Source organism: Vicugna pacos, chromosome 3, assembly GCF_048564905.1.
Source record: "Vicugna pacos chromosome 3, VicPac4, whole genome shotgun sequence".
Taxonomy (NCBI): Eukaryota; Metazoa; Chordata; class Mammalia; order Artiodactyla; family Camelidae; genus Vicugna; species Vicugna pacos.
In genome coordinates, this window is record NC_132989.1 from 43,990,224 (window position 1) to 44,014,390 (window position 24,167).

General features: G+C 42.3%; 1 protein-coding gene across 4 annotated transcripts in view; it reads right to left on the reverse strand.

Annotated features, from left to right (window-relative positions):
* Positions 1–24,167, reverse strand: part of MCC (MCC regulator of WNT signaling pathway) — a 386,214-nt gene that overhangs the window by 94,894 nt on the left and 267,153 nt on the right. For all 4 annotated transcript variants that reach the window (XM_031673172.2, XM_072958216.1, XM_006203973.4 and 1 more), the window contains one exon: positions 11,280–11,393. In XM_031673172.2, coding sequence (XP_031529032.2) covers positions 11,280–11,393 — 114 coding nt within the window. The remainder of the gene's footprint in view (positions 1–11,279; positions 11,394–24,167) is intronic.

The following is a 24,167-nucleotide window of genomic DNA, read 5'->3' on the forward strand; positions in this document are numbered from 1 at the left end:
GGGTGTTCTCATGACTTAGCCCCAGCCCCTGGCACATGGCCTGGTTCACTGTGGGTGATCTGGAGGTACGATGGGATGAATAAACTGCAATGTATCACACTGTCAAGGAGGTGGCTTTGCAGAGACAATGACAAAAGAAGGCGAGGAGCTTCCCTTGCTTAGCATTTGATGCACTAGGAAACAGCAGATGCTATAAAAACATCTTTGGAGCTCGAGTTTAAATTCTAGGGAACCTGTTCATCTCTTTTCTCTCCCTCCTCAACCCCCCACCAGTCACCGGGCATTTCATCTCATTTACATAATAATAAAACACCAGTCAGAGATAGAACAAGGAGTCTAGCTTGTCCCTGTCTACTGTGTTCAGCCCTGATTAATTTCCTGTCCAGCAGAGGAATTTTAATTTCATTTTCAGCAAGGTTTTCCTAATGCCAAGAGCCATATGTACTGGCCAGCTTTGCACTTTCAGGGCTGGTGGCAGGTGGGCCAGGGTAAGGCTTCTCACCCACCACCTCCAACGTCCTCCCCCCTCCCTAAATCTGCCAGGCTTCCAACTGTGTAACCCAGAAGCTGTTGGGCAGGGACAAAAAGCCTTCAAAAACAAACAGAAAGCTACAGTCAGCTCAACTCAATACTGAAACAGAAGTACTCAGCAAAGTCTGATGAATGTGTTGGTATAAATCATGGCAGGGACCACACCTATGAACAAGAACTTGATAAATATGAATGCAGAAACTTCCTCAGTGCTGCTCAGAGCTCCAGAAATAAGACTGGAGGCACTAAGGCCGAGGAATCTGTATTATGGTCCTTGGTGAGATGGTTACTTTCAGACAAACAATGATGTGAACTTCTGTTCTTAGTGACAACCTGAAACATCAAATAACCTCCACTCCAGGTCCAACACACAGGCAATAAGTGGAACCAGAGGCAAGGATGAAGGATGAGGAAAGGCACATCTACACAGAAGTTTTCCTGAACAGAACAAAACCTTAACAGGACACAAATACTCTTTCTGTGAAGTAATGCCTTTTCAGCCACAAAGTGACAGTGTCTCATACACAGTATCTGCCAGGTAAGTGGAAGAGCTTCATATTTCCTTGGAATATACCAACAGCAGAATACTGTTCCTCTCCATCCCTGCAGAAGATCTATGAGCTTTGGTTACTGGTCTTTATTCCTATCTTCAAACTGTGTATGTGAGTGTGTGTGCGCATGTCCACACACGTACCCGTGTGTGTGCTGTATGCTGTATGTATACGTGCGTGTGTGGCCGACACTCTCGTGAAGGTCACCAGTTCCGGACCTCACAATGACCACGAGATAATGCCCGGTCTGACCTGGACCTTGTCAATGTCACGATTACTTGGCCATCTTGCTAGTTCTTGCTTTAGGTTTTCCCCCTACATTTGGTTCTCTAGGGCAATCAACTACTGTGAAACGCTTCTCCTTACCAACTCCACGAACTCTCACTCTCCCTTCAATTCTCCACTTACTCCTCCTCCTTCAGTGTTTACAGGCCAACAGGCCACCACCACCACCAAGGCTGAAAGAAACTGCAAAATCCACTTAAAAATTAAGACGCGCCATGTTTACGCAAGGAAAAGGCATAGGATCAACTGCTAACCACGAGACAGCTCTGGGTCTCGCTGCTGACTGTGAGGAGCTGTCTAGGAGGTGAGCTCCTTTCCAGGAGGTGAGCTCCTGGGACTGGCTGGTGCCCGGATAAGAAGAGCACCACAGTGGGTGTGGTACCGCCCTCACCCCTGCCTCCAACAGCAAAGTCTGCCCGGAGACTATGCGTAGGAACGAGACACAACAGGAAGCCTGATGATTCAGTCAGACAGAACAGCGCGTGTAGCTGAAAGGAGAAACAAGATTCGTAATGTCTGTTTGGAACTTGGGGGTTCATCTGGGAGTAGCAACAAGAACATCTTGGAGGAAAGAATCTCTCAAAGGCAAAGCGATCTGGGTTACATTCCTAGATTTTTCCCTACGTATGTTTTTTTTTTCCCCAAATGGTAGAAATGCCTCTATAATTTAATACTTTCTCTAAAAATAAGAGATGTGTCTTGATTTCCCAAACCATCTAAGAGACTGTGCGAGGTGCCATAGGAAGGGTCCCCATGACATGACGCCCACCTTAAAGGGCCATGTGGCGGCAGCTTCCAAGTGACATCTCTGCTGGTGAATAAGAAACATGGACAAAAATGGGGGTGGGGAGAAGAAGTGTTGGTAGAACGGTATCCCGGTGAAAAGAGAATACAGGAAAATAATCAAAACTCCTAGCCTCCAGAGGAATGAATGACTGAGAAGACATAACCCAAGGGTCATCTGCGAAAAGCAACATCCCCTTGAGGTACCTCACTAAACAGGCTTCACCCATTCTGCACACGCTCGCTGCCCCTTGCCAAAGACATGTGGAAGCACTGCTCTCCAAGCTCGGTGAAAACCCCTTGAGCTTTTCCAAGCTGTGATGCAGGGAAAAGTGTAGCAACTCCCATAGGGCAGCAATGCAGGAGGAAGCAAGTCATTACCTGCAGGAGCCCAGAGAACTCAACAAAACACCCTTGTGAAACAGCTCCCTTAACTTACCCGAGACCACACCCAGGAACCTGGCACTTTAGTGCAGGAGAAGTGGAAGATGACCGGGTGGCATCCAGGGCAGGCAGAGCCATTCTGTGCACGATCAGTGCCTTCCTGCCCTGCCGACCTCCCACACAAGCAGGACTGGCCTGTGAAAGGGAGACCCAACTCTATCATCTCGCTGCAGTATCGCTACTGACCTGTGCCTCTCACCACCCGAGTCTCCGAGGGCATTTTTTAACCCAGGAGGCTGTGTGATTTCAGGCATTCTGTTTCACAAGGACACAGGCTGGGCCAAGCTGTATACTGACGTCCATGGAAGAGTCACCTCTGGGCAGGTATCTCAGTAAAGCCTCACCGAAGAAGGGACTATAATAACGACGACTCAACAGGAAAAGAAGAGTATTTCTCCTATGACTACTTAATGCTTGCACAAATTGTTCAATTCTAAGTAACCAGTTTAGGTACATTATAGATGTTTTTAAAGAATGATAAAACGACATCCATTTTCTTACAATCCATGAACACAATCTGTTTTCAAACGGTGTTCATTTTTCTCCAGTATTTTCTTACATAAGTGGGACACTGCCAGGACCACAGTGTGGGGTGCATATTACAGAAGCCCCAGCACCCCCGCGGCAGCCAGCAGGGGTGTTCACCAAGACTCTGGTGCACCTCCATCCATGGACATGGTGGGACTATATTTCTCCTCCGCCTTGAAGCTAGATAAGGCCATGTGACTTGTTTTGTCCAATTAGATATGAATGAATATACACCATTTCTGCCTGGAAGCCTTTAAGAGCTCCTGTGGGGTTTCCCACATCCCCTTCCCCTGGCCGTGGCTGTTGGCAACATTCTACATGGGAGAGGCTATTGGCTTGGGAGGCTGGGTGAGGACAGAACAACAGAATTACATGCCAGCCCCAGGGAGCTTCTAGCAAGAAGCAAAAAAATAAACTTTTGATACTTTAAGCCATTGAAAATGTGGGGTTATTTGTTATCCTGCACATCCTAACGATACAGCTGTTTTATCGATGAAGACAGAGTAAGTGTACAGTAACAGATTTATCTGTTATAATCCAGATAACAAACAGAACGCTCTGGTAACCTTCTGGTTCCTGTTCATGCCATCAAGGGGCCGAGGCGCTCCCTTCTACTCTCTCCCAGCCCTGTCCTGTGGGCTTACCTCCTTCTTACTGTTTACCTAAATACCTCAAGTGGCAGCAGAGTGATCCCTACCCTGAATCACCTCTGGTGAACCCCGGGAAACGTGAACATTATGCCGTACAACACCAGAGGAGAGCCAGGACACCCTAATAGCTCTCTCCTTAACCCCCTGGGAGCACCAAAATAGAAACGTAGACACAAGGGGATACAAAGCAGAGAATTCTAAGTCCCTCCAGCTCCCACCAACCCAGCTGTAGCTGTCGACGTCAAGCATTCAGCAACAAACTTCTAAACAGAACGCAATGGCGGCTTCTTCCAGCAAAACTCACAAATGAGGTAATCTTTTCTACTCCTTACTGTGGCAAACTATCTCATACAACTTCAGCTGAACAAAATAAGAAATGGTCTCAAACAACACGCTACTGCTTTTTTCCCCTATTATTACAGAGAATTGTATCCAGGGTTCTCCAATCCACATCCCATCTTTGATTGATCCAACAGTACAGCGAAGCCAGAAAGCCTAAGGCTGCAGAACCTTGCCGGCCACGACTTTCTGGAGGTCAGCATCATTAGGAGCTTAGATTCTCCTGCAGCTACAGACCTGCAGTTTGAAAGGCAAAGGAAAAAAGACTGGGCTGAAATAGGATGGAATTTGTCCTTTTCCTGAATTTCATCTGGCACTGAATACATACCCTGAGCTTTTTCTCTAGGTTTCAGCTCTCCTACCATGATGATGATGAAGCAAATTTAAAAATCGATATAAATACTTGTGTCTACCCACATAAATCGGTGAAACTGCCTATATGCAAAAATGTTAAATAAAAGCAAGCAATATCATCACTACAACCACCAAGAATAAAACCCTTTAGGCTCATCAGTGCAGTTGGTGCAATCCAGGGATAAAGCTGTGAGTCATCCTGGACACAGACGGGCCAGAGAACTTGAGCCGTTGTTGGAAAAACCCTGTGCGACGTGGTGATGCAAAGGAGCTTTATGGTTTTGTTAATGTTCTTCACTGGGTTTTATCTTACTCCACAGAGGCCACTGAGCCTTAATCATCACATTAGTCTCAGCTGTCAAACCTAAGAGTATTATAAACGCCATTCTGGAAAAATGCAATGCCATCAATAATTTGTTAACCCTCTCAGCCATCCTGGGAAGGGGGTCAGTACCACTCTCTCTTAAAATATGCTAAGAAGTAATGCTGCTTTCTCAGGGTCTCACTGGATTGATTGCAAGTAATACTACTCAGGCTATTTCTAACCTCATTCTAAGTCCTTGCCCAGGTTCTCCCAAGAGGTGGACTGGGGAATTGAGCCAGCTAAACAAAGAGGCTCAGCACAAATGGACATGCCATTGACAAAAGCAAACAGCTAGAGCAGTGTACCGAAGAATCTAAACAAATGGGAAAGCAATGGCGCTGGGGGAGGTCCGGGCAATGAGAAGGCATCCACACTACATCATTCAGTATCTCATACAAAAGAAGGATGAAAGAAAACACTCCCTCCATTACATTTCATAAAACTATGTATGTTTCCAAGGGGTAGAAAATTCAGAACACTTGCTTTCTAAAGAGAAAGAGCTCAGAAACAGAAGGTCTATTGTATTACTCACTGCTGACCTACTTCACAAGGGCTTAGAAGCTTATTTTGATATATCTCCTTCTGTAGTACTTAAAAAAAATTTTTTTGTGGGGAGGGTAATTAGGTTTATTTATTTATTTATTTTTAATGCTGATACTGGGGGCTGAACACATACATACTAAGCATGTACTCTACCACGGAGTTATACCCTCTCGCTCCTTCTAGTTACTTTTTAAGAATACAATTATTAAAATAATTGTTGGTACTAAATAAGAAGAAAATACACTGAAAGCATTAAATCAGCACTATAGATGATCTTTGCCATTTCCCACCAGGTGGTTCCCCAAGAGGCTGTCCTGTGTGGGTGCAAAGGCATGCACATGTCTGAACACTTGTCTGACTTGGGAGGGTAGAGATATTTAAATCAAATTAACTTGTGCCCTATTCCCCACCCTCTTTGAGATCCCCTCTGGGCAGCCTGGGCAGCTTAAAAAAACAATTCAGGATTAGTACAGCTATAGATTCCCACAAAACCTAGATTCAGACCCTGACTCTTGGTGTTTTCTAGCTACATAATCTCAGGCAAGATATTCAAATTCCCTAAACCTCAATTTCTTCATTTGTAGGATGGGACTGTTGATAGTAACTACATCAGAGGCCACTGTGAGAACTCAGTGAGATAAAGCATGTGGAATGCTTGCCCCACTGCCTGGCACAAAATAGAGCTAAAGAGGTGTGGTGATTATCACTACTGGTACAAGCTAACAGTGGCGCCGTTAATCAACCCCCCCTGGAAGCTGTGATGGACAGGCTCTAAGGCGCCCACATGATCCCTGCATCTCCTTTGTGTGATACCATCTCACTGAGTCTGGGTGGGACATGTGACTGCCTTCAACTAATACAATGTGGCAAAGGTGATGGGATGTCACTCCCATCACTGCATTACATTATATAAGACTCTGTCTTGCCAGCAGATTCATTCTAGAATCTTTCCATTGCTGGCTTTCAGGAAGCAAGCTGCCACGAATCCTACAACCACAAAGAAATTCCACAAACAATATGAGTGAGCTTGGAGGTGAACTCTTTCCCAGTTAAGCGTTCAGATGAACACTCAGCTCTGCCAACACCTTGACAGCAAACTTGCAGAGGACCCAGTTAAGCTATGCCTGTGCTCCTGATGCATAGAAACTGTGAGATAATAAATGTGTTGTTTTAACTAGTAAGTTCAGGGCAATTTGTTACACAGCAATAGGAAACTAATACAGAAGTAATTTGCCTTCCCTATCATATTGGTAGTGGGCTCCTTTGCTCAGCTCTTCCCTTCCCATCAGTATTGTTAAACTTCCACTTCCGACCATGTATAATGAGACTTCTTTTACTCAAGTAGTACCAGTATCGCCATAAATAATAACTCAACAGATGTTGAGCTCTCTTCCTTTCTAATGAACACAACAACCATTTATATTTTACATTTTAATCATAGCTCTGTAATATTTAGAGAGCTGGTAAAACTTAGCAAATCCATGGAGTACACATACCCAAACTTGCTCTTCCATGATCTGGTAAAGCCTCAAACACAAATCACTTACCAAGGCACATAACATGGAGAGCATGGCTCAGACATTTCCCTGTTCTTAACTTTTCTCATCTTTATAATAGGTATGAGCCTGGCGGCAAGCCTGACCTTTTTTTTCTTTTTTTCATGTTCTTTCCCGGGTCCCAGTGTCTGAACTGGGAAGACATTTCCAGTGAAAGGAACAGAGAGTAATTTTAAAGTATATTTAATGTAAAGAATGCAAACAGGAGAGCCAACTAATGGTGCTCTGATGTAACCATTGGGGTAATACCAGCCATCAAAACTATTACATGAGAATGCCTTTACCATGAGTAAGTCAACAGGGAGCCGAATCAATCCTTGACACAGCAGACAGAAAGTTTCCCATTCACCTTTTATCATCCTCTGCCCAATCTGCTCTGTCTTTGTAGGCCTACATTTTAATAAATACCTTCTTGGTCATCTTTTAAAACTAAGACTTGGGTCCCTGCCAGCTTCTAGTTAAAAGCATTCACAATTACTTCTTTCTTAAAAAAAAAAAAAACTCTCCAATAAGGACTGTTAACAACATTTAGCTTTGTATCAACTTAACGCCATTCTATTATTTTCTTTAATATAAAGACAATCATTTTCTTAAAGAACAAACCAAAGAAACAACAAAAAAGCATTTTAAGTTTTAATTCACTAGAGTCCACTTCTGAAACATTATAATGCTCTCTTTCCAGTTTTTTCTATCACATTTTCATTACTTTTATAATCAGAAGGAAAACATTTCAAGTAAAGTTTTCATCTAAGTAAAAAATGAAAAATTTTGTCTCTATAACATCCTATACAAGAAAAGAACATTGGTGTCCTCGTCTTGGCTCTGGTGTTAAGCTGTTCATTTGACCTTGAGTAAGCAAGTTAACCTCTCTAGGTTGCCTGTCAAATGTGGAAGCGGATGATCTCAAGTACAAAGGGTCTTTCCTCCCTACTCAAACAGTCTACAATGATGGGACATGAATTTTCAGAACTTTCCAAAGGTCATTCTAGACCGATAACTGTGGTAGCCTGGATCTGAATCTCTGAATACCCACACAAAAATAGACAGAGAATCTACATAGCAAAACCCAATGCTTGGAGACAAGGCAGCCTCTTGAACCACAAAGTACAAGCAAGTAGGGGCAAACCAACAGCATCCACAAGTCCTGAATGGTTTCTGTGTGGGCGGAAGCACAGGGAAGCAACAAGGGTGATGGGCCTGAGAACTGGAAAACCCCAAAATAACCAGTAAATCTTCACAGGAAAGTAGGGAGGGCCAATTGGAGAACAGTGGCTAAAACTGGAGGGGTTTTTCCTGAGCCAAGAGTGAGTGAGCAAGGGGCCCACAGTAAGATCTGAAGGGGCTAAAAGCAGCTAGTCCCTATGAAACTTCCAAGATGGTCCCAGGACTCCTTGCCAAGAGGAGAAGCTGCTGGTAGTAGGATCAAAATTGAACAGGATGGGGGTCATAGAGACAAAGGCAAAGAACAGATCCAGGGAGAGGCAGATGGGGGGAACAGAGCCAGGAAGCGTCAGAAAGTAGGCTCCCATATTTGTGAAAACATGAAAACAACACAAGACTAATAAGCTCTATGAACTTAAAAAAGCCACCTTCAACTCTGTCTCCTAAAAGTTCAAAGAAATTATTTTTCACATAAAAATGAAAAACAGAAAAGTATTGAGGTCAAATTCCACATAAAGTTATAAGAAAGAAGAAAAGAGCAGAATAACATCCCCATAAATCATGAAAGCATACCACAAAATAGAACCTTCCCCACCCCACCCTCCAAAAAAGCACAAAACAATAGACTACTATTTCAAAATAAGCTAAAAGACTTCAAGGAGATGAAATGACATAAAGCATGAAAGACCATAATTCAGAACATATAAAACTCAGAAAGAAGGTAATAGAACACACACACAAAAGAAATAAAATTTTAAAAATGCATTTCAGAAATAAAGACTAAACCAGAAGGTACACAAGAGGGAATAAATATGACACACAAGCTCCAAGAAAAACAGAAGATGGAAAATAAGAAAAACAAAGGGAAAGGGAGAGATTTGAGACAGTGACAGATACTGAAGACAGGCAAAGAAGGTCTAAGATACAAATAATAAGCATTCTTGAAGAAAACAAAAGCAAGGAAAAAACAATATTAAATACTATAATTAAAAACAAACTTCTCTGAAAAAAAAAAGATTATAAAATATAATCTAAAGAAAACACAGCAAACATGAGAATACCAAACCAGAATGACCAAGAATAAGAGTTACTCTAGTAAAATTACTGGAAGAAATAAAAAAAAGGAAGGAAGGGAGGAAGAAGGGGAGGAAGGGAAGGGAGGGAAGGAAGGAAGGGAGAAAGAGAGAAAGAAAGAGCAAGCAAGAAAAAAAATGCTATGAATGTCTAAAGTACAAGTCTTGTGAGGGAAAGAATGGTGTATTACCAACAGACTTTGAGAGCAACACTCTATGCCAAAAGAGAATAAAGAAACATATTCAAGCAAAGAAAAGCTGAGTCAAAGGTTTTATATCCAGCAAAAATGTTTTTCAAGTACGAAGGGCAGAGACGTACTGCTATTAACAAGTAAGAACTTAGTGAAGATTATTCCCTTGAGTCCTCCTCGAGGAAATCTACCAGAGAATGAGCTGCAGGCAATAAACAAACAAATAAACAGAGGGACACTGACATAAAGACCATAGTAAACATCAAGTATATAGTTTACTTGTAGAAGACTAAATGAGGACTGAAGAGGGGAGAGTGTGAGATGTGCTGGCCATATGGTGAGGCAGTGTGGACACAGTATAACTACAAAAAAGTGGGGGAATGAGGAAAGCGTAATGCAAAACCACCTTACAAATTCTTCTCAGTAACTCTTATGGCAGTATTAACATTATTATTTTGGGACTATTTGCATATAATATGGGATGAAGCAAATAAGTAATTATGGACTATTCTAATTCAACCATCCTCTGTTAACTTAAGAATCAAGATTTTTAGTGTGAAAGAAAAGTGATACAAATAAAAAACAGAAGCTAAGTAAAAAATACCCAGTAGTCTGAATTTAAATTAGAGAAACCAGTATGAGCTCCTGTGGTATTTTATCTTAAAATTTACACATACATACATAATGTAGATAAATAAAAAAGTAAATGAAGAATTTCCTGGCTATGTCTACGAAAGAGGCCTAAAAACAATGACCAACAAGAAGCAATAAGCACCTTGGCACCCAGATTGTGATCCTGAAATACCATTTTCTGTTGAGAGAAACGAGGACTACTTGGAGAGTGTTTAATTGTAGATTTGGGGCAAGAAATGTACCAGATGAGCCTAGAATAACTACTAGGCTCATGTCAAAAGTATCAGGAGCCAACATGAAGAGGTTCTTAACCAGACAAAGATAGTATACCTTGAGTTCCCACAAGGAAAATAATTACAAGGGACTGAAACCCAAATACGTTTAAATCCATAAGTTCATAATATTTAACAAAATAATTGAACAGTTTCAGAGGATCACAGGAAATCAATTCATTATCTTGAAAAACGTTAAATGGAAAGAATGAAGCACTAATTCTGCTTTTCCTCTGTGAACTATGCCATTGTTTTAACAAATCATAAATGATGGGAAATGTCTCCATAAAAATACTCCAATTAATAACTGAGAACTGGTAGAAATGGTAGAACTAAAATATCATAGTTCTGTAAGTCTTGATGAATCAGTGAACTTAAGCAGGGAGTAACAAGATAGCTGGTAACATCTCAGAATGCAAGCCCACCAGATACTATGTGCTTCCCAGTGAAAAAAATAAACGCCCTCTACAGTCTTGCCAAAGGGACTGGCTATGACTCTGACTGAGCCTCTGGATCCAGGGCCATTCTGCAGGAAATACAGGGCACAGAGGAACACGCTGAACTGCACCCCGGGTGAGCAACCAGCAACATCCGGACTGTGGGAAACTCTACAGGTCAAATGGCCAGGTTTAAAAGAATAAGTATGAAGCCAACAAACAACAGAGGAAAATCCTGTGGATGAAGAGATTCCAAGGAAATGCACGGCTCTTAAACGGGCAAGATTAAACTCTACTGTCTAGGGACATACAAACTCCAGTAATAAACTGTAAAGAAACAGGAAATGTGACGATAAAAGTCATGGTAGCAGTCGCCTTGGTGGGCGGGAAAGTGGGATTGAGACGGGACGTAAGGAAGGACTTCTGGGGTGACTGGCAAGTTCTAATTCTTGACCTGGACAGTGGTTATGAGAATGTTTGCTCATTAAGCTGTAATTTGTTTTGTGGGGATTTCCATAGTTACGTTTCACCTTAAGAAACTTTTTTTAAGTTAAAAAAAAAATAACCCTTTCCAGACCCCTCACCTGTGCCTTGGCCAGTTTCTTTTCCAGGAGGTCCCGTTCCCGCTCCGTTTGCTGCAGACGTTGATTAAGCTCTACTATGTCTCCTCTGAGCGATGCCAGGGCTGCCAAGTGGAGCTGCAGTGACAGAAAGAAGGAGCACAAGGTTAGACCCCTCAGCAGAAACTCATTTCCGCCCCTTCATTCCCTGTAATTAGTGTGATCACATAAAAAAGGCATCATCTAAAATGGGGCACCTTGGGTGACATTAATCTCAGGAGACAATGGACATAAATCAGGTGTCTTACAGGTGAGCTGGGTACCATGGTCACCCTAAATATGTATCAGGGAGAAAACTGTTATGTGTGGGCAGTAGGACCGAATTTTGCATCATCGTCAGATTAAAACAGAGAGCAAAGCTCATTCTAAGGACTTTCCCCAAGTTACCTCAGCAAGGATGGGATTAAGAGCTGGTGTGAACTGCCTGATTCTCAAGAAGCAAGGAAAAGGCAGGACCAAATTAGCTTTCACCTTTGGGAAAACATGCAAGTTGAATGGGGCAATTCAAATTTTTTTTCCCCCAGTTCAAACACCCATATTGCTTCATGTTCAGACAAACCAAGGGGCTGAATATTAAGAAAAAAGTGGGAGGGCTCATTGTTTCAGATGCTCTCCTCCTCAAGTTGACCCATTCATTTTCTTGCCAGCTCCTCCTTCTTCATTGTCCCCTAGACTAGACTGACCAGACACTGCTTCTGTGCTAGCGTGCCTCTCAGAAGCAGAGCCAGAACTCTGTAAAATGCTGTGAAAAGATAAACCAAGAATCCATTGCTATATCCTTCCTTAGTCAGCTCTCCCAGCTTAACTGGAGCTAGAGAGAACATTCGTCAGTGGATCAACAAAATGGACCACACACTTCTAGGATCTCAACCTGCTCAACCTTCATGTTCTGTGCACTGAGCTTCAGCTGCACACACACCTACTACACACGTGCCCGCTGTGGATTTGCAGGCTGATAGCTGGGACCATCTTTAAGATCTGTTCAACCATGGCTCCCGCAGCAGCACCTTCCAACCTTCTCTGCCCTGACTCACTACTTCTCACCCGTCTTCACTGTCAGTCCCAGGGGGAGCTCAGACCATCCCCTAGCTCAATTTCACACTGCACTTGAGTGAGTGACTGGAATCCAAGCAAACCCTTCCTCTGTAGGGTTTTTTGTAGCTTCTGCCAAGAGGGACTTAAAGTAAGGGGTGAACAAATAAAAGTGATCTTTGAAGATGGACACAGTAAAATGGCACACAATTCCTCTTTGAGGATTTTAACTTCAGGTTTTGAAAAATGTTCTTTTCTGCAACCTGCGCCTCCACACTGTACGGCTGCTGGGAGGCTGAGGGAGGGTGAGCAGGTGAGGAGGCACAGGGCAGGGGCCGGTGGTTCCCAGCAGTTGTTTGTTAGACTGTAACAGCAGTGAATGAGACTTCACTTACTGGCATTGGGACTGCAAACCAACAGATCAATAGCCGATCTGAAATCAGGAATGTTTGAAATTTAAAAAAGGAAATGTCAGGCAATCTGGTGGTATTTGCCTTCTCAGGTAGGGCTAGGGCTGCTCAGAAAAAGGTCACTTTGGGTTTCAGACACAGGGTTTGGGTGATGAACTCTCAGCACAAATACCACAGTGTTCCCACTGCATGCTCTTTGGAGGCAGCTTTGCTCCCAATGTGGGTAAGAGGAACACAGATTCACTCCCTGAGGCAGCTGAGTTGCCCTCACTGCCTCTCTACTGTCAATCTGAGGATTTTCCTTCAGCGTCAGACACTGTAGTCTGTTACGTTCAGACTTGGGAGAAAAGTCACCACCTACTGCTGGTGAGAAGGATAAAATACGTGGAGAGCTGGCATGTTCTTTAAGAAATAGAGGAGGGGAAACAAGGATCCCATCTGTGTGAGCCTAGATGCGCCTCCTCTCTCAGATATCGCCCCTCCTACTCCTGGGGGAAAGGCTGACAGAGGAGGCTGCACACTCCACACTGACTTGGTGAACCTGGCCAGTTGGGGAGACACACAGAGGTCATTGCCATCACAGTCCACGGCAGAGGAGGGTCAGGAAGGGTCACTGCTGTGGAGGAGAGCACCACTCTCTCCAGACTGTGGGAGGCTCCATCAATGTGCATGTGGGGCAGGTGCCTTCTTGTCCCCGGGGAAGATGCCTGCCCTGAAGGAATGGATCAGTTATCTTAACGTCAAGATTTCTTAAAAATCTCACGAATGTGATGGGCCCTTCTCCTAGAGAAGAGTATATATTTGGGGTTTATGCATGCGTTACATATAATCAAGTCGATGACACACTCTGGAATCTATCTGTGAACTCTGAATTATGAACTATCTGGACTAGACGCCAGCCTGGGGAATCCCACCTAAGTTCTGTAGACTGAGTCATGGGTCATAATCACGGTGTCTGGGTGGAGACAAGGCCCTTGGTACATGACACTTCTCACTTCCACATGCGCAGGTCAGGATCGAAAACTCAGAGACTGACTTGCTTACTCCAGGTCCCACAGAGAGCTCAGCACCAGAACCAAGGCCACCGTTACCTTTCCTCACTATACAGTGTTGTATGTGACAGTAATTTTCAAGTTTTTTTTTTTTTAACGTGAATGAAAACTTATTTCCCTCTGAACGTAAAAGTAATGAAAATGTAACACAAAAATTAACTGGAAAGACAGCATTCTAACATTTTGGTAGTGGCCTCTGGGTGGTTTCAAACATCTTTGGGATACTTTTTGTTTAATAAGGGTTTTTTTTGTTTTTTTTTTTTTAAAAAAAACAGGTTTTTGTGTTAAGGAACCAAGAGCTGTGACAGTGTTTTCTGCAGGTGAAGTCTGTAGCATAAAAGGGTTATTTTCCTTCCCTGCTGCATCTTCTTTCCATATCCACCAGCTCTCTTGATAGAAGGCAAACTCTTGGTTCCTGAACACAAAAGCCTTTTTTATCAGCACCACACTCTAACCAACTCAGCTAACCGGCCAGTTGGTACAAAAGCCTTTTTGATGGAGGTCATATCGATTTTCTCTTCCTCCAGTCTTGCTGCTGGGACAATGATGTGATGGATGGAGCTCCAGCAGCCATCTTGCTTCATAAAGTTGTGGTCCACACTCTAGGAAGTGGAAGATGCCTGAACCCCTAATAACTTTGTTAAGCCACCCTATCAGTTTTGGACACCCTAACCCCAGACTTCCTTCTGTAACAGAATAGCAAGAACAGACTTCTGTTGTATAGACCATTATTATGTTGAGATACTCTGGCAAATGAAATTGATCTAATCCTAATTCATAAAGAATCAGATAAACCTGGGTTCATATCTCATTTGTGCTGCTTGTTGGTGAATTGTCTTTGGACAGTTTATTTAATCAGTCTGTTACAGGGCTGTTGTAAAGGCAAAATGAGACGGCATTAATAAAATGACCAGCACAGTGTCTGAAACCGAGTAATCACTAAACAAAGGTGCATTTCCTCTTTCCCAGGCAAGTTTTCAGTCAGCACCTTTCAAGTCAACAACCTTCTCAGGTGAAGCCTCATTAGAGGTAGTGAGAGACACTTTCAGATGAGTAAGTAACACAGTCCTGTCTTGGAGCAGCACATCTCCTGGTGGTTAACAGCACAGGAATGAGAGGCCAGAGCTGTCTTGCAGGATTCTGCTGAACTCCCAAGCCTTAAGGAGCTGACCGTCAAGGCTCTTAATTCTCTGCGAAATTTTAACCTGAGGCCTCAGTGAGGCTGGGATGGGACCAGGACACTTCCTATACAATTTTAGGTCTAGCACGTGAAGGATATAAATCCACACATACCTCATATTCCTGGAGATAAAAGGTACTAATTCCCTAGGCTGTTTTGAGCCCGGCTTCACATTCATTTTACACTGTGCATCAAAACAAAAGTAAACCGCCTGGGAATTTGGCTTCAAGACAACTGTCAAAATGGTTGTTATTTTTGGATGAAACATTACTTGACTAATATTTCACAGTTCAGCTGGCTGTAAGAACAAGCTCGCTTAGCCTCTGACAGATCAGGTGTCCAGTCTGAGTGAGGAGCGAGCAGGGCCTTTGTGACAGCCTTTCCTGCTGGTTCCCCCTGGGCTACATGGATAAATGGGCCTCCAGTTACCTATTAGCCAGGAGACAGAGGGCTTCGCACTAAGATGCCCTTTTAAGCCAGCAGCCCAGTGACTCTGAGGACCCTCCAGGAGCATCACTGTGTATTCCTGGTTATAAGGTGCTTCCTCATCTTGCTACTGCTGCAGTAAAAACAGCAAACACATGCCGGCCCTGTCCTGATCACCAGGCACCCTCCCACGCATCATCTCACTGGTCTCCATCACGCCACAGCTCTGGGGCCTACAGCAACGTGACGAATCCCAGTTCGCCGAGGGACAGGTACTCTTTCCAAGGACCACAGCTGGTGAGGGGGACCCAGGACCGGAATCCAGGCTGTCAAACTCTAGGTCCACCACTTTACTCATCTTTCTGAGACTTGGGTCTACTCTTTCACAACAGTGTCTTCAAAGGGACCAAAGGTTTCCACAGTTACACCTGAAATGGAGGAAAGAGTACATCCCCAGGCCTCTATCCAGAGACAGGGACCACGGAGCATTCACGGTGTGATGGCTGAGTGGGCCCTCCCCGCTTTGTTGGCGGGTGAGCTCGCGCAGAGCAAACTGTGCTTGCTCTTTCTCCCTGCTTTCCTGGGTCTGAACACCTGAGGCGCTCCAGTATGCCATTCTCTGCCAGGGTACCTTTATTTCCTTCCCATCAGTGATGATGGGAAGGTCCATCTCGTCCTTCTAACTGGGCCACTTGCCTCCAGCGACAGGGTACATGCAGTTTTTGCTTATGGTTGAGTGATGACAGTGGGTATTGCCAACTTCTCTCACCTGATGAACTGTTCTCTTCATTAAAGGGGAAGAAGTGAGTGCAGCTGAACACATTCCTTTTTTTCCTCTTTTTTTTTGAAGTATAGTCAATTTACAATGTTATGTTAATTTCTGATGTACAGCATAGCAATTCATTTATATATATATACATATTCCTTTTCATATTCTTTTTCAGCACAGGCTATTACAAGATATTGAATATAGTTCCCTGTGCTGTACAGTAGGTCCTTGTTTTTTTATTTATCTTATATATAGTAATTAGTATCTGCAAATCCCAAACTCCCAATTTATCCCCCCCCACCCCACAAACATTCTTGACAGGTTCTGCACTAAGTGTTTCTACACTTTACCTAATTCCTTCAGCAGCAGAGTCCTTCAGAGGAAAGGCAGTATCACAACCCCAATGCCAGGCTCTGGGAATATTTTAAGAATTCTAGGCAACTCAAGAGTAACATAAGTCCTAACATGAATAGCTACCGTTTGCTGAATGTTTGATGGGTCCCAGACACCTGGACTAAGCACACTGCGTGCAGTATCTCACTGAACTGTCACTGCGATGCTAGGAGACAGGTATTACTGCCTCCTGACAAATGAGGAACCAACACATAGAGGAGGGGTAGGAAATCAGTCCAAGGGCAGGAAACTGATAAACAGTTGAAGAAATATTGACATACAGACACTCCATGGAGGATGTGTGGAGGTCAGATGTTCGCCCTGGCAGGGGCGGGGACATGGGAAAAGCGGGGAGCAGGAGAGGTGGCAGGGCAAGACCTCAGGCAGCAGTGATGAAGCTTGGGGCTGGTGGTCAGCTCAGCTTGGTGTGAATTTGGGGGACACTGTAACTTCCTGCACTTTTTCATCCTTTTGAGCAGGGTTTGTACCAGAGGGCCCCCCCTGAGTTCTGTACTTGCAGCTTCACATACTTTATTTGCCCACTGGTCCCAGAATGGATTTGCTGAAGCTCACTATCTGAGGAAGCTTCAGGATACACAGAACTGATCAGCAACAATCTTTGCCCTGGAAATTGAAAGAACGTTCAGGATCATACATAACCTTTCTGCAGGCGAGGGAATTCAAGAATGTCTAGTTTCACTCCCTAGTTGTAAACAGACTTGGAGAAACAAGGCTCATCAAATTTAGATTTCCTCATTCCCTGTCCAGAGGCTTCCTGCTCTCCCATATGGCAATCCAGGAGCTCCTGGGTAGTGAATAAATGTCTATATCCCAGCCCTGTCCTTGGAAATAGCAGGAGACATCTGTATACAAGAAAGCAGGCTCATTCAGCTCCCTCTGCAAGACTCCCTGCACCGTGGGTGCTCCAATTCAAATACATAAAGAACAAAATCCTGGCAAAAGGGTAGTATTCCCTGCCAGATGGACACAATCAAGCATGTTCAGTGGCTTCCAGGACTGGAACGTTCCCATTTACTGCTAGAATTCCAGCTAGGCGCACCTGCTGTGTAATATTTCAAGAAAGGATGCTCATCGCCTTGAAACTTAAAACTCATTAAACACATCTACAAGATTGCCCCCCTGCATGCTAACCACTTTCTGCTGCCCTAGACCACCTCAGAAATCAGCAGCTTTTTGTCTTGCATTTTACCTTATGATTTCATTGCTTACTGGTCCCCAAGTTACTTTCTAGACCTCTGCTGAAATTCAGTTGTTGAAAACAGCAACCTAAGGCCCCTTCAACATGGAAGCACTAAAGTTCCCTCCAATAAAAAAGCTAACTCCATCCAAGAGTGCCTGGTGTAGGTGATGGTGCCAAATCACAAAGCAGAACCCAGGTACAAACAGGGAAGCAGCCACACCATCATCCCTAGGACCCACTTGAGGCAATTCTTCCCCTGCCTCAGATAAATGGTCGGGGTGCTCACGGAAGGGAGGTATCCAAGACTGACCATCCCAACTTTGAAGATAACCCTCAATCCCACCCTGTCTTCAAAATTATGCTCCTCTAAAAATAAGTCACATTGAATCTGTAGATTGCCTTCAGCAGTATGGTCATTTTAACAATATTAATTCTTTCAATCCAAAAACATGGTATATCTTTCCATCTGTTGATGTCGTCTTCAATTTCTTTCATCAGTGTCTTATAGTTTTCGGAGTATAGGTCCTTTGCCTCCTTAGGCAGGTTTATTCCTAGGTATTTTATTCCTTTTGATGTGATGGTAAATGAGATTGTTTCCTTAATTTCTTTTCCTAATAGTTCACTGCTAGCACATAGAAATGCAACAGATTTCTGTATATTACTTTTCTATCCTGCAACTTAACTGATTTCACTGATGAATTCTAGTAGTTTTCTGGTGGCATCCTTAGGATTTTCTATGTACAGTAGTGTGTCATCTATCAACAGTGACAGTGTTACTTCTTCCTTTCTAATTTGTATTCTTTTCATTTCTTTTTCTTGCCTAACTGCTGTGGCTAGAACTCCTAAAACTATGCTGAATAAGTGTTGAGAGCAGGCATCCTTGTCTTGTTCCTGATATTAAAAAAAAAAAAAAGCTTTCAGCTCTTCACAGTTAAGAATGATGTTAGCTGTGGGTTTGTCATATATGGCCTTTATTATATTGAAGCATGTTCCCTCTAAGTCTACTTTCTGGAGGGTTTTTATCATAAATGGATGTTGGTTTATGTCAAAACTTTTTCTGCATCTATTAAGATGATCATATGAGTTTTATTCTTCAACTTGTTAATATGGTGTATCTCACAACGACTGATTTGCAGATAGTGAAAACTCCTCACATCCCAACTAGAATAATTTTAAAATTTGTATGGAAACACAAAAGATCCTGAAGAGCTAAAACAATCTTGAGAAATAAGAATGGAGCTGGAGGAATCATGCTGCCTCGCTTCAGACTATACTACAAAGCTACAATCATCAAAACAGTATGGTATTGGCACAAAGACACACAGATCAATGGAACAGAATAAAGATCCCAGCAATAAACCCATGCACTTATGGTCAATTAATCTACCACAAAGGAGGCAAGAATATACAATGGTGAAAAGACAGTCTGTTCAATAAGTGGTACTAGGGAAAATTCTCTAATATCGTGCACAAAAATAAACTCTAAGTGACTCAAAGACCTAAATGTAAGACCAGATACATAAAATTCCTAGAGGAAAACATGAACACTCTTTGACATACATCATAGCAATATTTTTTTGGATCCATCTCCTAAAACAAAGAATATAAAAGCAAAAATAAACAAATTGGACCTAATTAAACTTAAAAACTTTTGCACATCAAAAGAAACCATCGACAAAATGAAAAGACAACCTACTGAAGGGGGGAAAATATTTGCAAATGATACGACCAATAAGGGGTTAATATCCAATACATAAAAATAGCCCATACAACTCAACATCAAAAAAAAAAAAACTCAATTAAAAAATGAGCAGAAGAACTGAACAGACATTTTTCCAAAGAGGGAATGCAGATGACCAACAGGCACATGAAAAGATGCTCAACCCTGCTAATTATCAGGAAAATGCAGATCAAAACAACTATGAGGTATCACCTCACACAGGTCAAAATGATTAGCATCAAAAAGAACACAAATATCAAATGTTGGCAAGGATGTGGAGAAAAGGGAACCCTGTACACTGTTGGTAGGAATGTAAATTGGTGCAGCCACTGTGGAAAACAGTAAGGAGGGTTCTCAAAAAATTAAAAATAGAACTACCATATGACCTAGCAATTCCACTCCTGGCTATATATCCAAAAGAAACAAAAACACTAATTCAAAAAGATATATGCACCTCTATGTTCACAGCAGCATTGTTTACAACTGCCAAGATATGGAAGCAACCTAAGTGTCCATAGACAGATAAACAGATAAAAAAGATGTGAAATATATATACACACACACACACATACACACAATGGACTACCACTCAGCCATAAAAAAAGAGCAAAAATTTTCCATTTGCAGCAACATGGAAGGACTTGGAGGGCATTATGCTAAGTTAAGTCAGAGAAAGACAAATACTATATGATATTCTTATGTACAGAATATAAAAAATCCAACTAACTAATGAATAAAACAAGAAGCAGAATCACAGCTAAGGAGAACAGACTAGTTGTTACCTGTAGGGAGAGGTAAGTGGGGAGGGGCAATATAGGGGATTAAGAGGTACAAACTTTTAGGTATAAAATTAGCAACAAGGATATATTATACAATATAGGGAATATAGCCAATATTTTCTAACAACTATAAATAGAGTATAACCATAACAAATTGTGAATTGCTATATTGCACATTTGTAACATATATTATCATATATCGATTAAAAAATGTTTTAAATTAAAAAAATAAATCACATAATTTTTACTGGACATAATATTCGCAAATATGTGGATGTGCACTATATGCTACTGCTCTAAGCACTCAACACGCACTTTCTCAGTTATTTTCCACACAGCCTTGTGGAATCGGTAGTGGTGTTAACCCCAATTTAAAGAGGTAGAAATTACACCTTACAAGTTCAGGAACTTGTCAAACTAGTAAGTGGCAGAGCCAGAATGAAAACCCAGGACTGTCTAACCCCACAGCCCAGTTCACAACCACCACGCCTCATGCTTTACAACAGAATATCCTAGCACTTCAGAGATCCTTTCAGATACTCATGAAACTGATGAGAAAGATAAGGTCTCAGACAGAGGGTTCTTCTTATCAGAAGGGTAAAAAGCAGAAATGCAAAATCAGCATGAGGGAAAAGGTATTAATTCTTTAAAACTTCCAAAATTTTGAGAAACACAAGATCATTCACCTGATATAAGACCCAGGAAAGAACCAGGGAAAAATTAATCTCCAGCTATTTCCATTCGTTATGAGGAAAGGTTAAAGAGGAGAATATTGCAGTGTAGGTGGAAAAGCTCTCAATTCTACTAATTAAACAGTACATGGGAGGAAAGGTCACTTTAACTGATAGATCTTTAAAAATAAAAAAAACCTGAAGAGTATTTAATGTAGACATACTTTAAAATTTACTATACAATAGTAGCTAGTAAAATAAAGTCACAGCATTTTCCACTAATAAATAGATTCTTACTTTTTGTGGTGTTATTTTCAAGGGAAACCAAAATTATATGCAATACAGGATATATGGAAAGGAACACAAACAAAATTAAAGACACTGCAATAAACTGGCAGCACCTACTTAAATTTCAAGATGGCTTGCATCTTAATGACACATTGTGAAGGAGATTGAGATGTAACAATTAAATCCTGCTAATCAGAAGACATGAATATTTCAGTGTGTACTAAATACTGATGTGCCCCCAGAGCCAGAAACTCCCACAGAGAATTATATGAACAGGAGTAAAAGAGTTCCTTGACAAGGTCTGCATTGTTCATAAATTTTTATATTGATCCAATTTAGTAGGTATTGAATTCTCCATTCTCGAGAAACCAAGTACCTTTAATGGCGAAACACTCAATAAACTCTGCAGATCAGGAAAAACCAAGGTATTTTTCACAGCAATAGATAGTGCTTGGGAAATACCTGTATTTTTTACTGGATTGAGAATAATGTTTTCCTTTTGGAAAACAACTGAAGATTTAGATTTGAGTTTGTGTGCGTGTGTGTACTGATACAGATACATGCTTATACACACATACACATATTAACACATACACATACAGACTTCCTGTGTCTACACATGCTCTCAGACTCAAGGCACATGCTCTCAGACTTTTTACTCAAGCCAGCAACAGACAAGATGTGGACTACTGAGATGTTCAGTACCATCATTTTCAAGTGTATTCCCAACATTTAAGAGAGATTCTCACATGCACTATTTTTTTTTTAAAGAAAAATCCCCTTAAAATGCTTGATGCCATAAACAAACTCCCATTTCAGGGTAGGCTCAAGTTTACCCTGGCTTCGCCTTCCTAACCACAGGGCTGCTGACGGATGGGTCATTTTACCACTCACTGGTGTATCTAATCCAAAGCACCAGAACAGGGTTGAAGAGACATTTCAAATCTGCTCAATGTTCTATCCTATCAGGAGCCCCACTGAGTGCTTCAGAGAACAGTGTGTTTAGATAGGGAGAGGAAAAGGTCTGAATCTTCTCTCCTTTTTAAGTCACCTAACCCAGCCAACACCAGTCCCAACCAGGACTTGTTCCTTGAAAAGGAAGAAAATGGGAGAGGGAAAAGAAAAAAAGAAAATGATGGAAAACACCAGTTTAAGGGTTAAGGACATAGGCTTTGTAACAAAACAAAAATGCCAGACTTGAGTACTAGTTCAAACTTCGTTAAGTTGTTAAAATGTTCCAAGTCTCAGTTTACTCACCCAGTAAAATGGGCATGATACCATACAGAGTTGTAAGATTAAATGAACATACTATAGGCAACTCACCTGACCACAATGCTGCCTGGCAGAAGGTTAGCCACAATGGCTATTATCATTTAATTATTATGGTCATCAGTCATGCTCCATGCTTGCCAAAAAGCATCATGATAACACTGGCCTTGAAAACATTGATGGGTTACTCTCCTATCTCCTTGTTTACACAAACCCTGATGAAGCAATCAGAATGACCCATCACCTTGAGGCCTAGATCACATTCATCAGAGGAATCTAGGCTCTGCCGCCTTTCAACCTATGCAATTGGATCAGTTGCTCCCTACATCCTGGCTGGGCCTGCAGGTGGGCAGGCAAACATGAACTCTGAATGGCCTAGAAACCAGAGCAGCCTCACACCCAGCCTGTACCCGCTGCCACCTCCTGGCTCCTTACAGCACAAGGTAAGAGAGGGTCAAGAACCAAGTGGGACATATACAGTGACCCCAAAATGAACTTCCATGAAGAGCAAGGATATATAAAGATCTGTTCATGGTAGTAAAAAAAAAGACAAGAAAATAAAACAGCAGTAGAATAAACTGCATGATATGCTTAATACACTATGTTGCCTATAAAACAGAGAAATATGTAATTAACATGGTAATCGTATTTCCCATCTGGATGTTCAGTCCCTCAATTCATTCAGGATAGTTTCCACCTGTTCCCACCAACGCCCTGGACCAAGTTTTCCTTCTCCTAGTCCCCTTCTCTAGCCTTTTATGCCCCTTTATTTTTCATAATACTTATTACTACCTGGCAATATATCACACAAGGTTATTGTTCACCCGTTTCCCGATGAGGCTATGAGTTCCAAGAAGGTAGGCATGTAATGAAACTGGGGAAACAGCCAATGAACATGATGAACTGTGCCTGGCACATGGTAGAACTTCAGATGGATTTGCTGACTGGATAAACATAGGAAATTAGAAAATACAGATAAAAGAACTTACATGATCCTTACCCCTAACACCTGCAGATACCTGTCAGATACTTTTCTATGTGTAAACATAAGTAGCTTATAAAATAAAGAAGAAATAGCTTAAGTGAAACAATGTTTAATGTGATACTCTCTTCTATACTTTAAACTCTTCAAATAACTCACTGTATCATTAACACCCCCTCTAAGTCATTCCATCTCTAGAACAGTCCTCCATCCCCAGTGGTCCCTCCAGGCTCTTTTGACACACAGTACCTAGGACCAAGCACAACACCCCAGATGAATTCTGGCCAGCACACTTGTGTGTGCAGGGACCATGCCAATGGCCTTATATGGGTTTCCACTGTATTCTCACCCACTGAGACAGGAGCAATTATCACTTCATTCTGCAGATGAGCAAACTGAGGCATAGTCAGTTTTTCTAGTACTTAAAAACCCAAACCTCCCCAGCTGACCTACCCTGTTGATCATTACTGTGCCTCGTTTACTGTGGGTATCCAGGGTCACAAGTTTCAGGTCACATGACCTCACACGGCCCAGGGAGAAGGTCTGGGGAGCCAAGATTGTGGATTTGGATGATGCTCAGCACCAGATGGTTTATAGCTGTGCTGCACAAACTGGAAACACCACGTGCACCAGAGGGAGTTGCAGTGAGGTCCCCTGTGCTTGCTTCGTCAGTGTCCGGC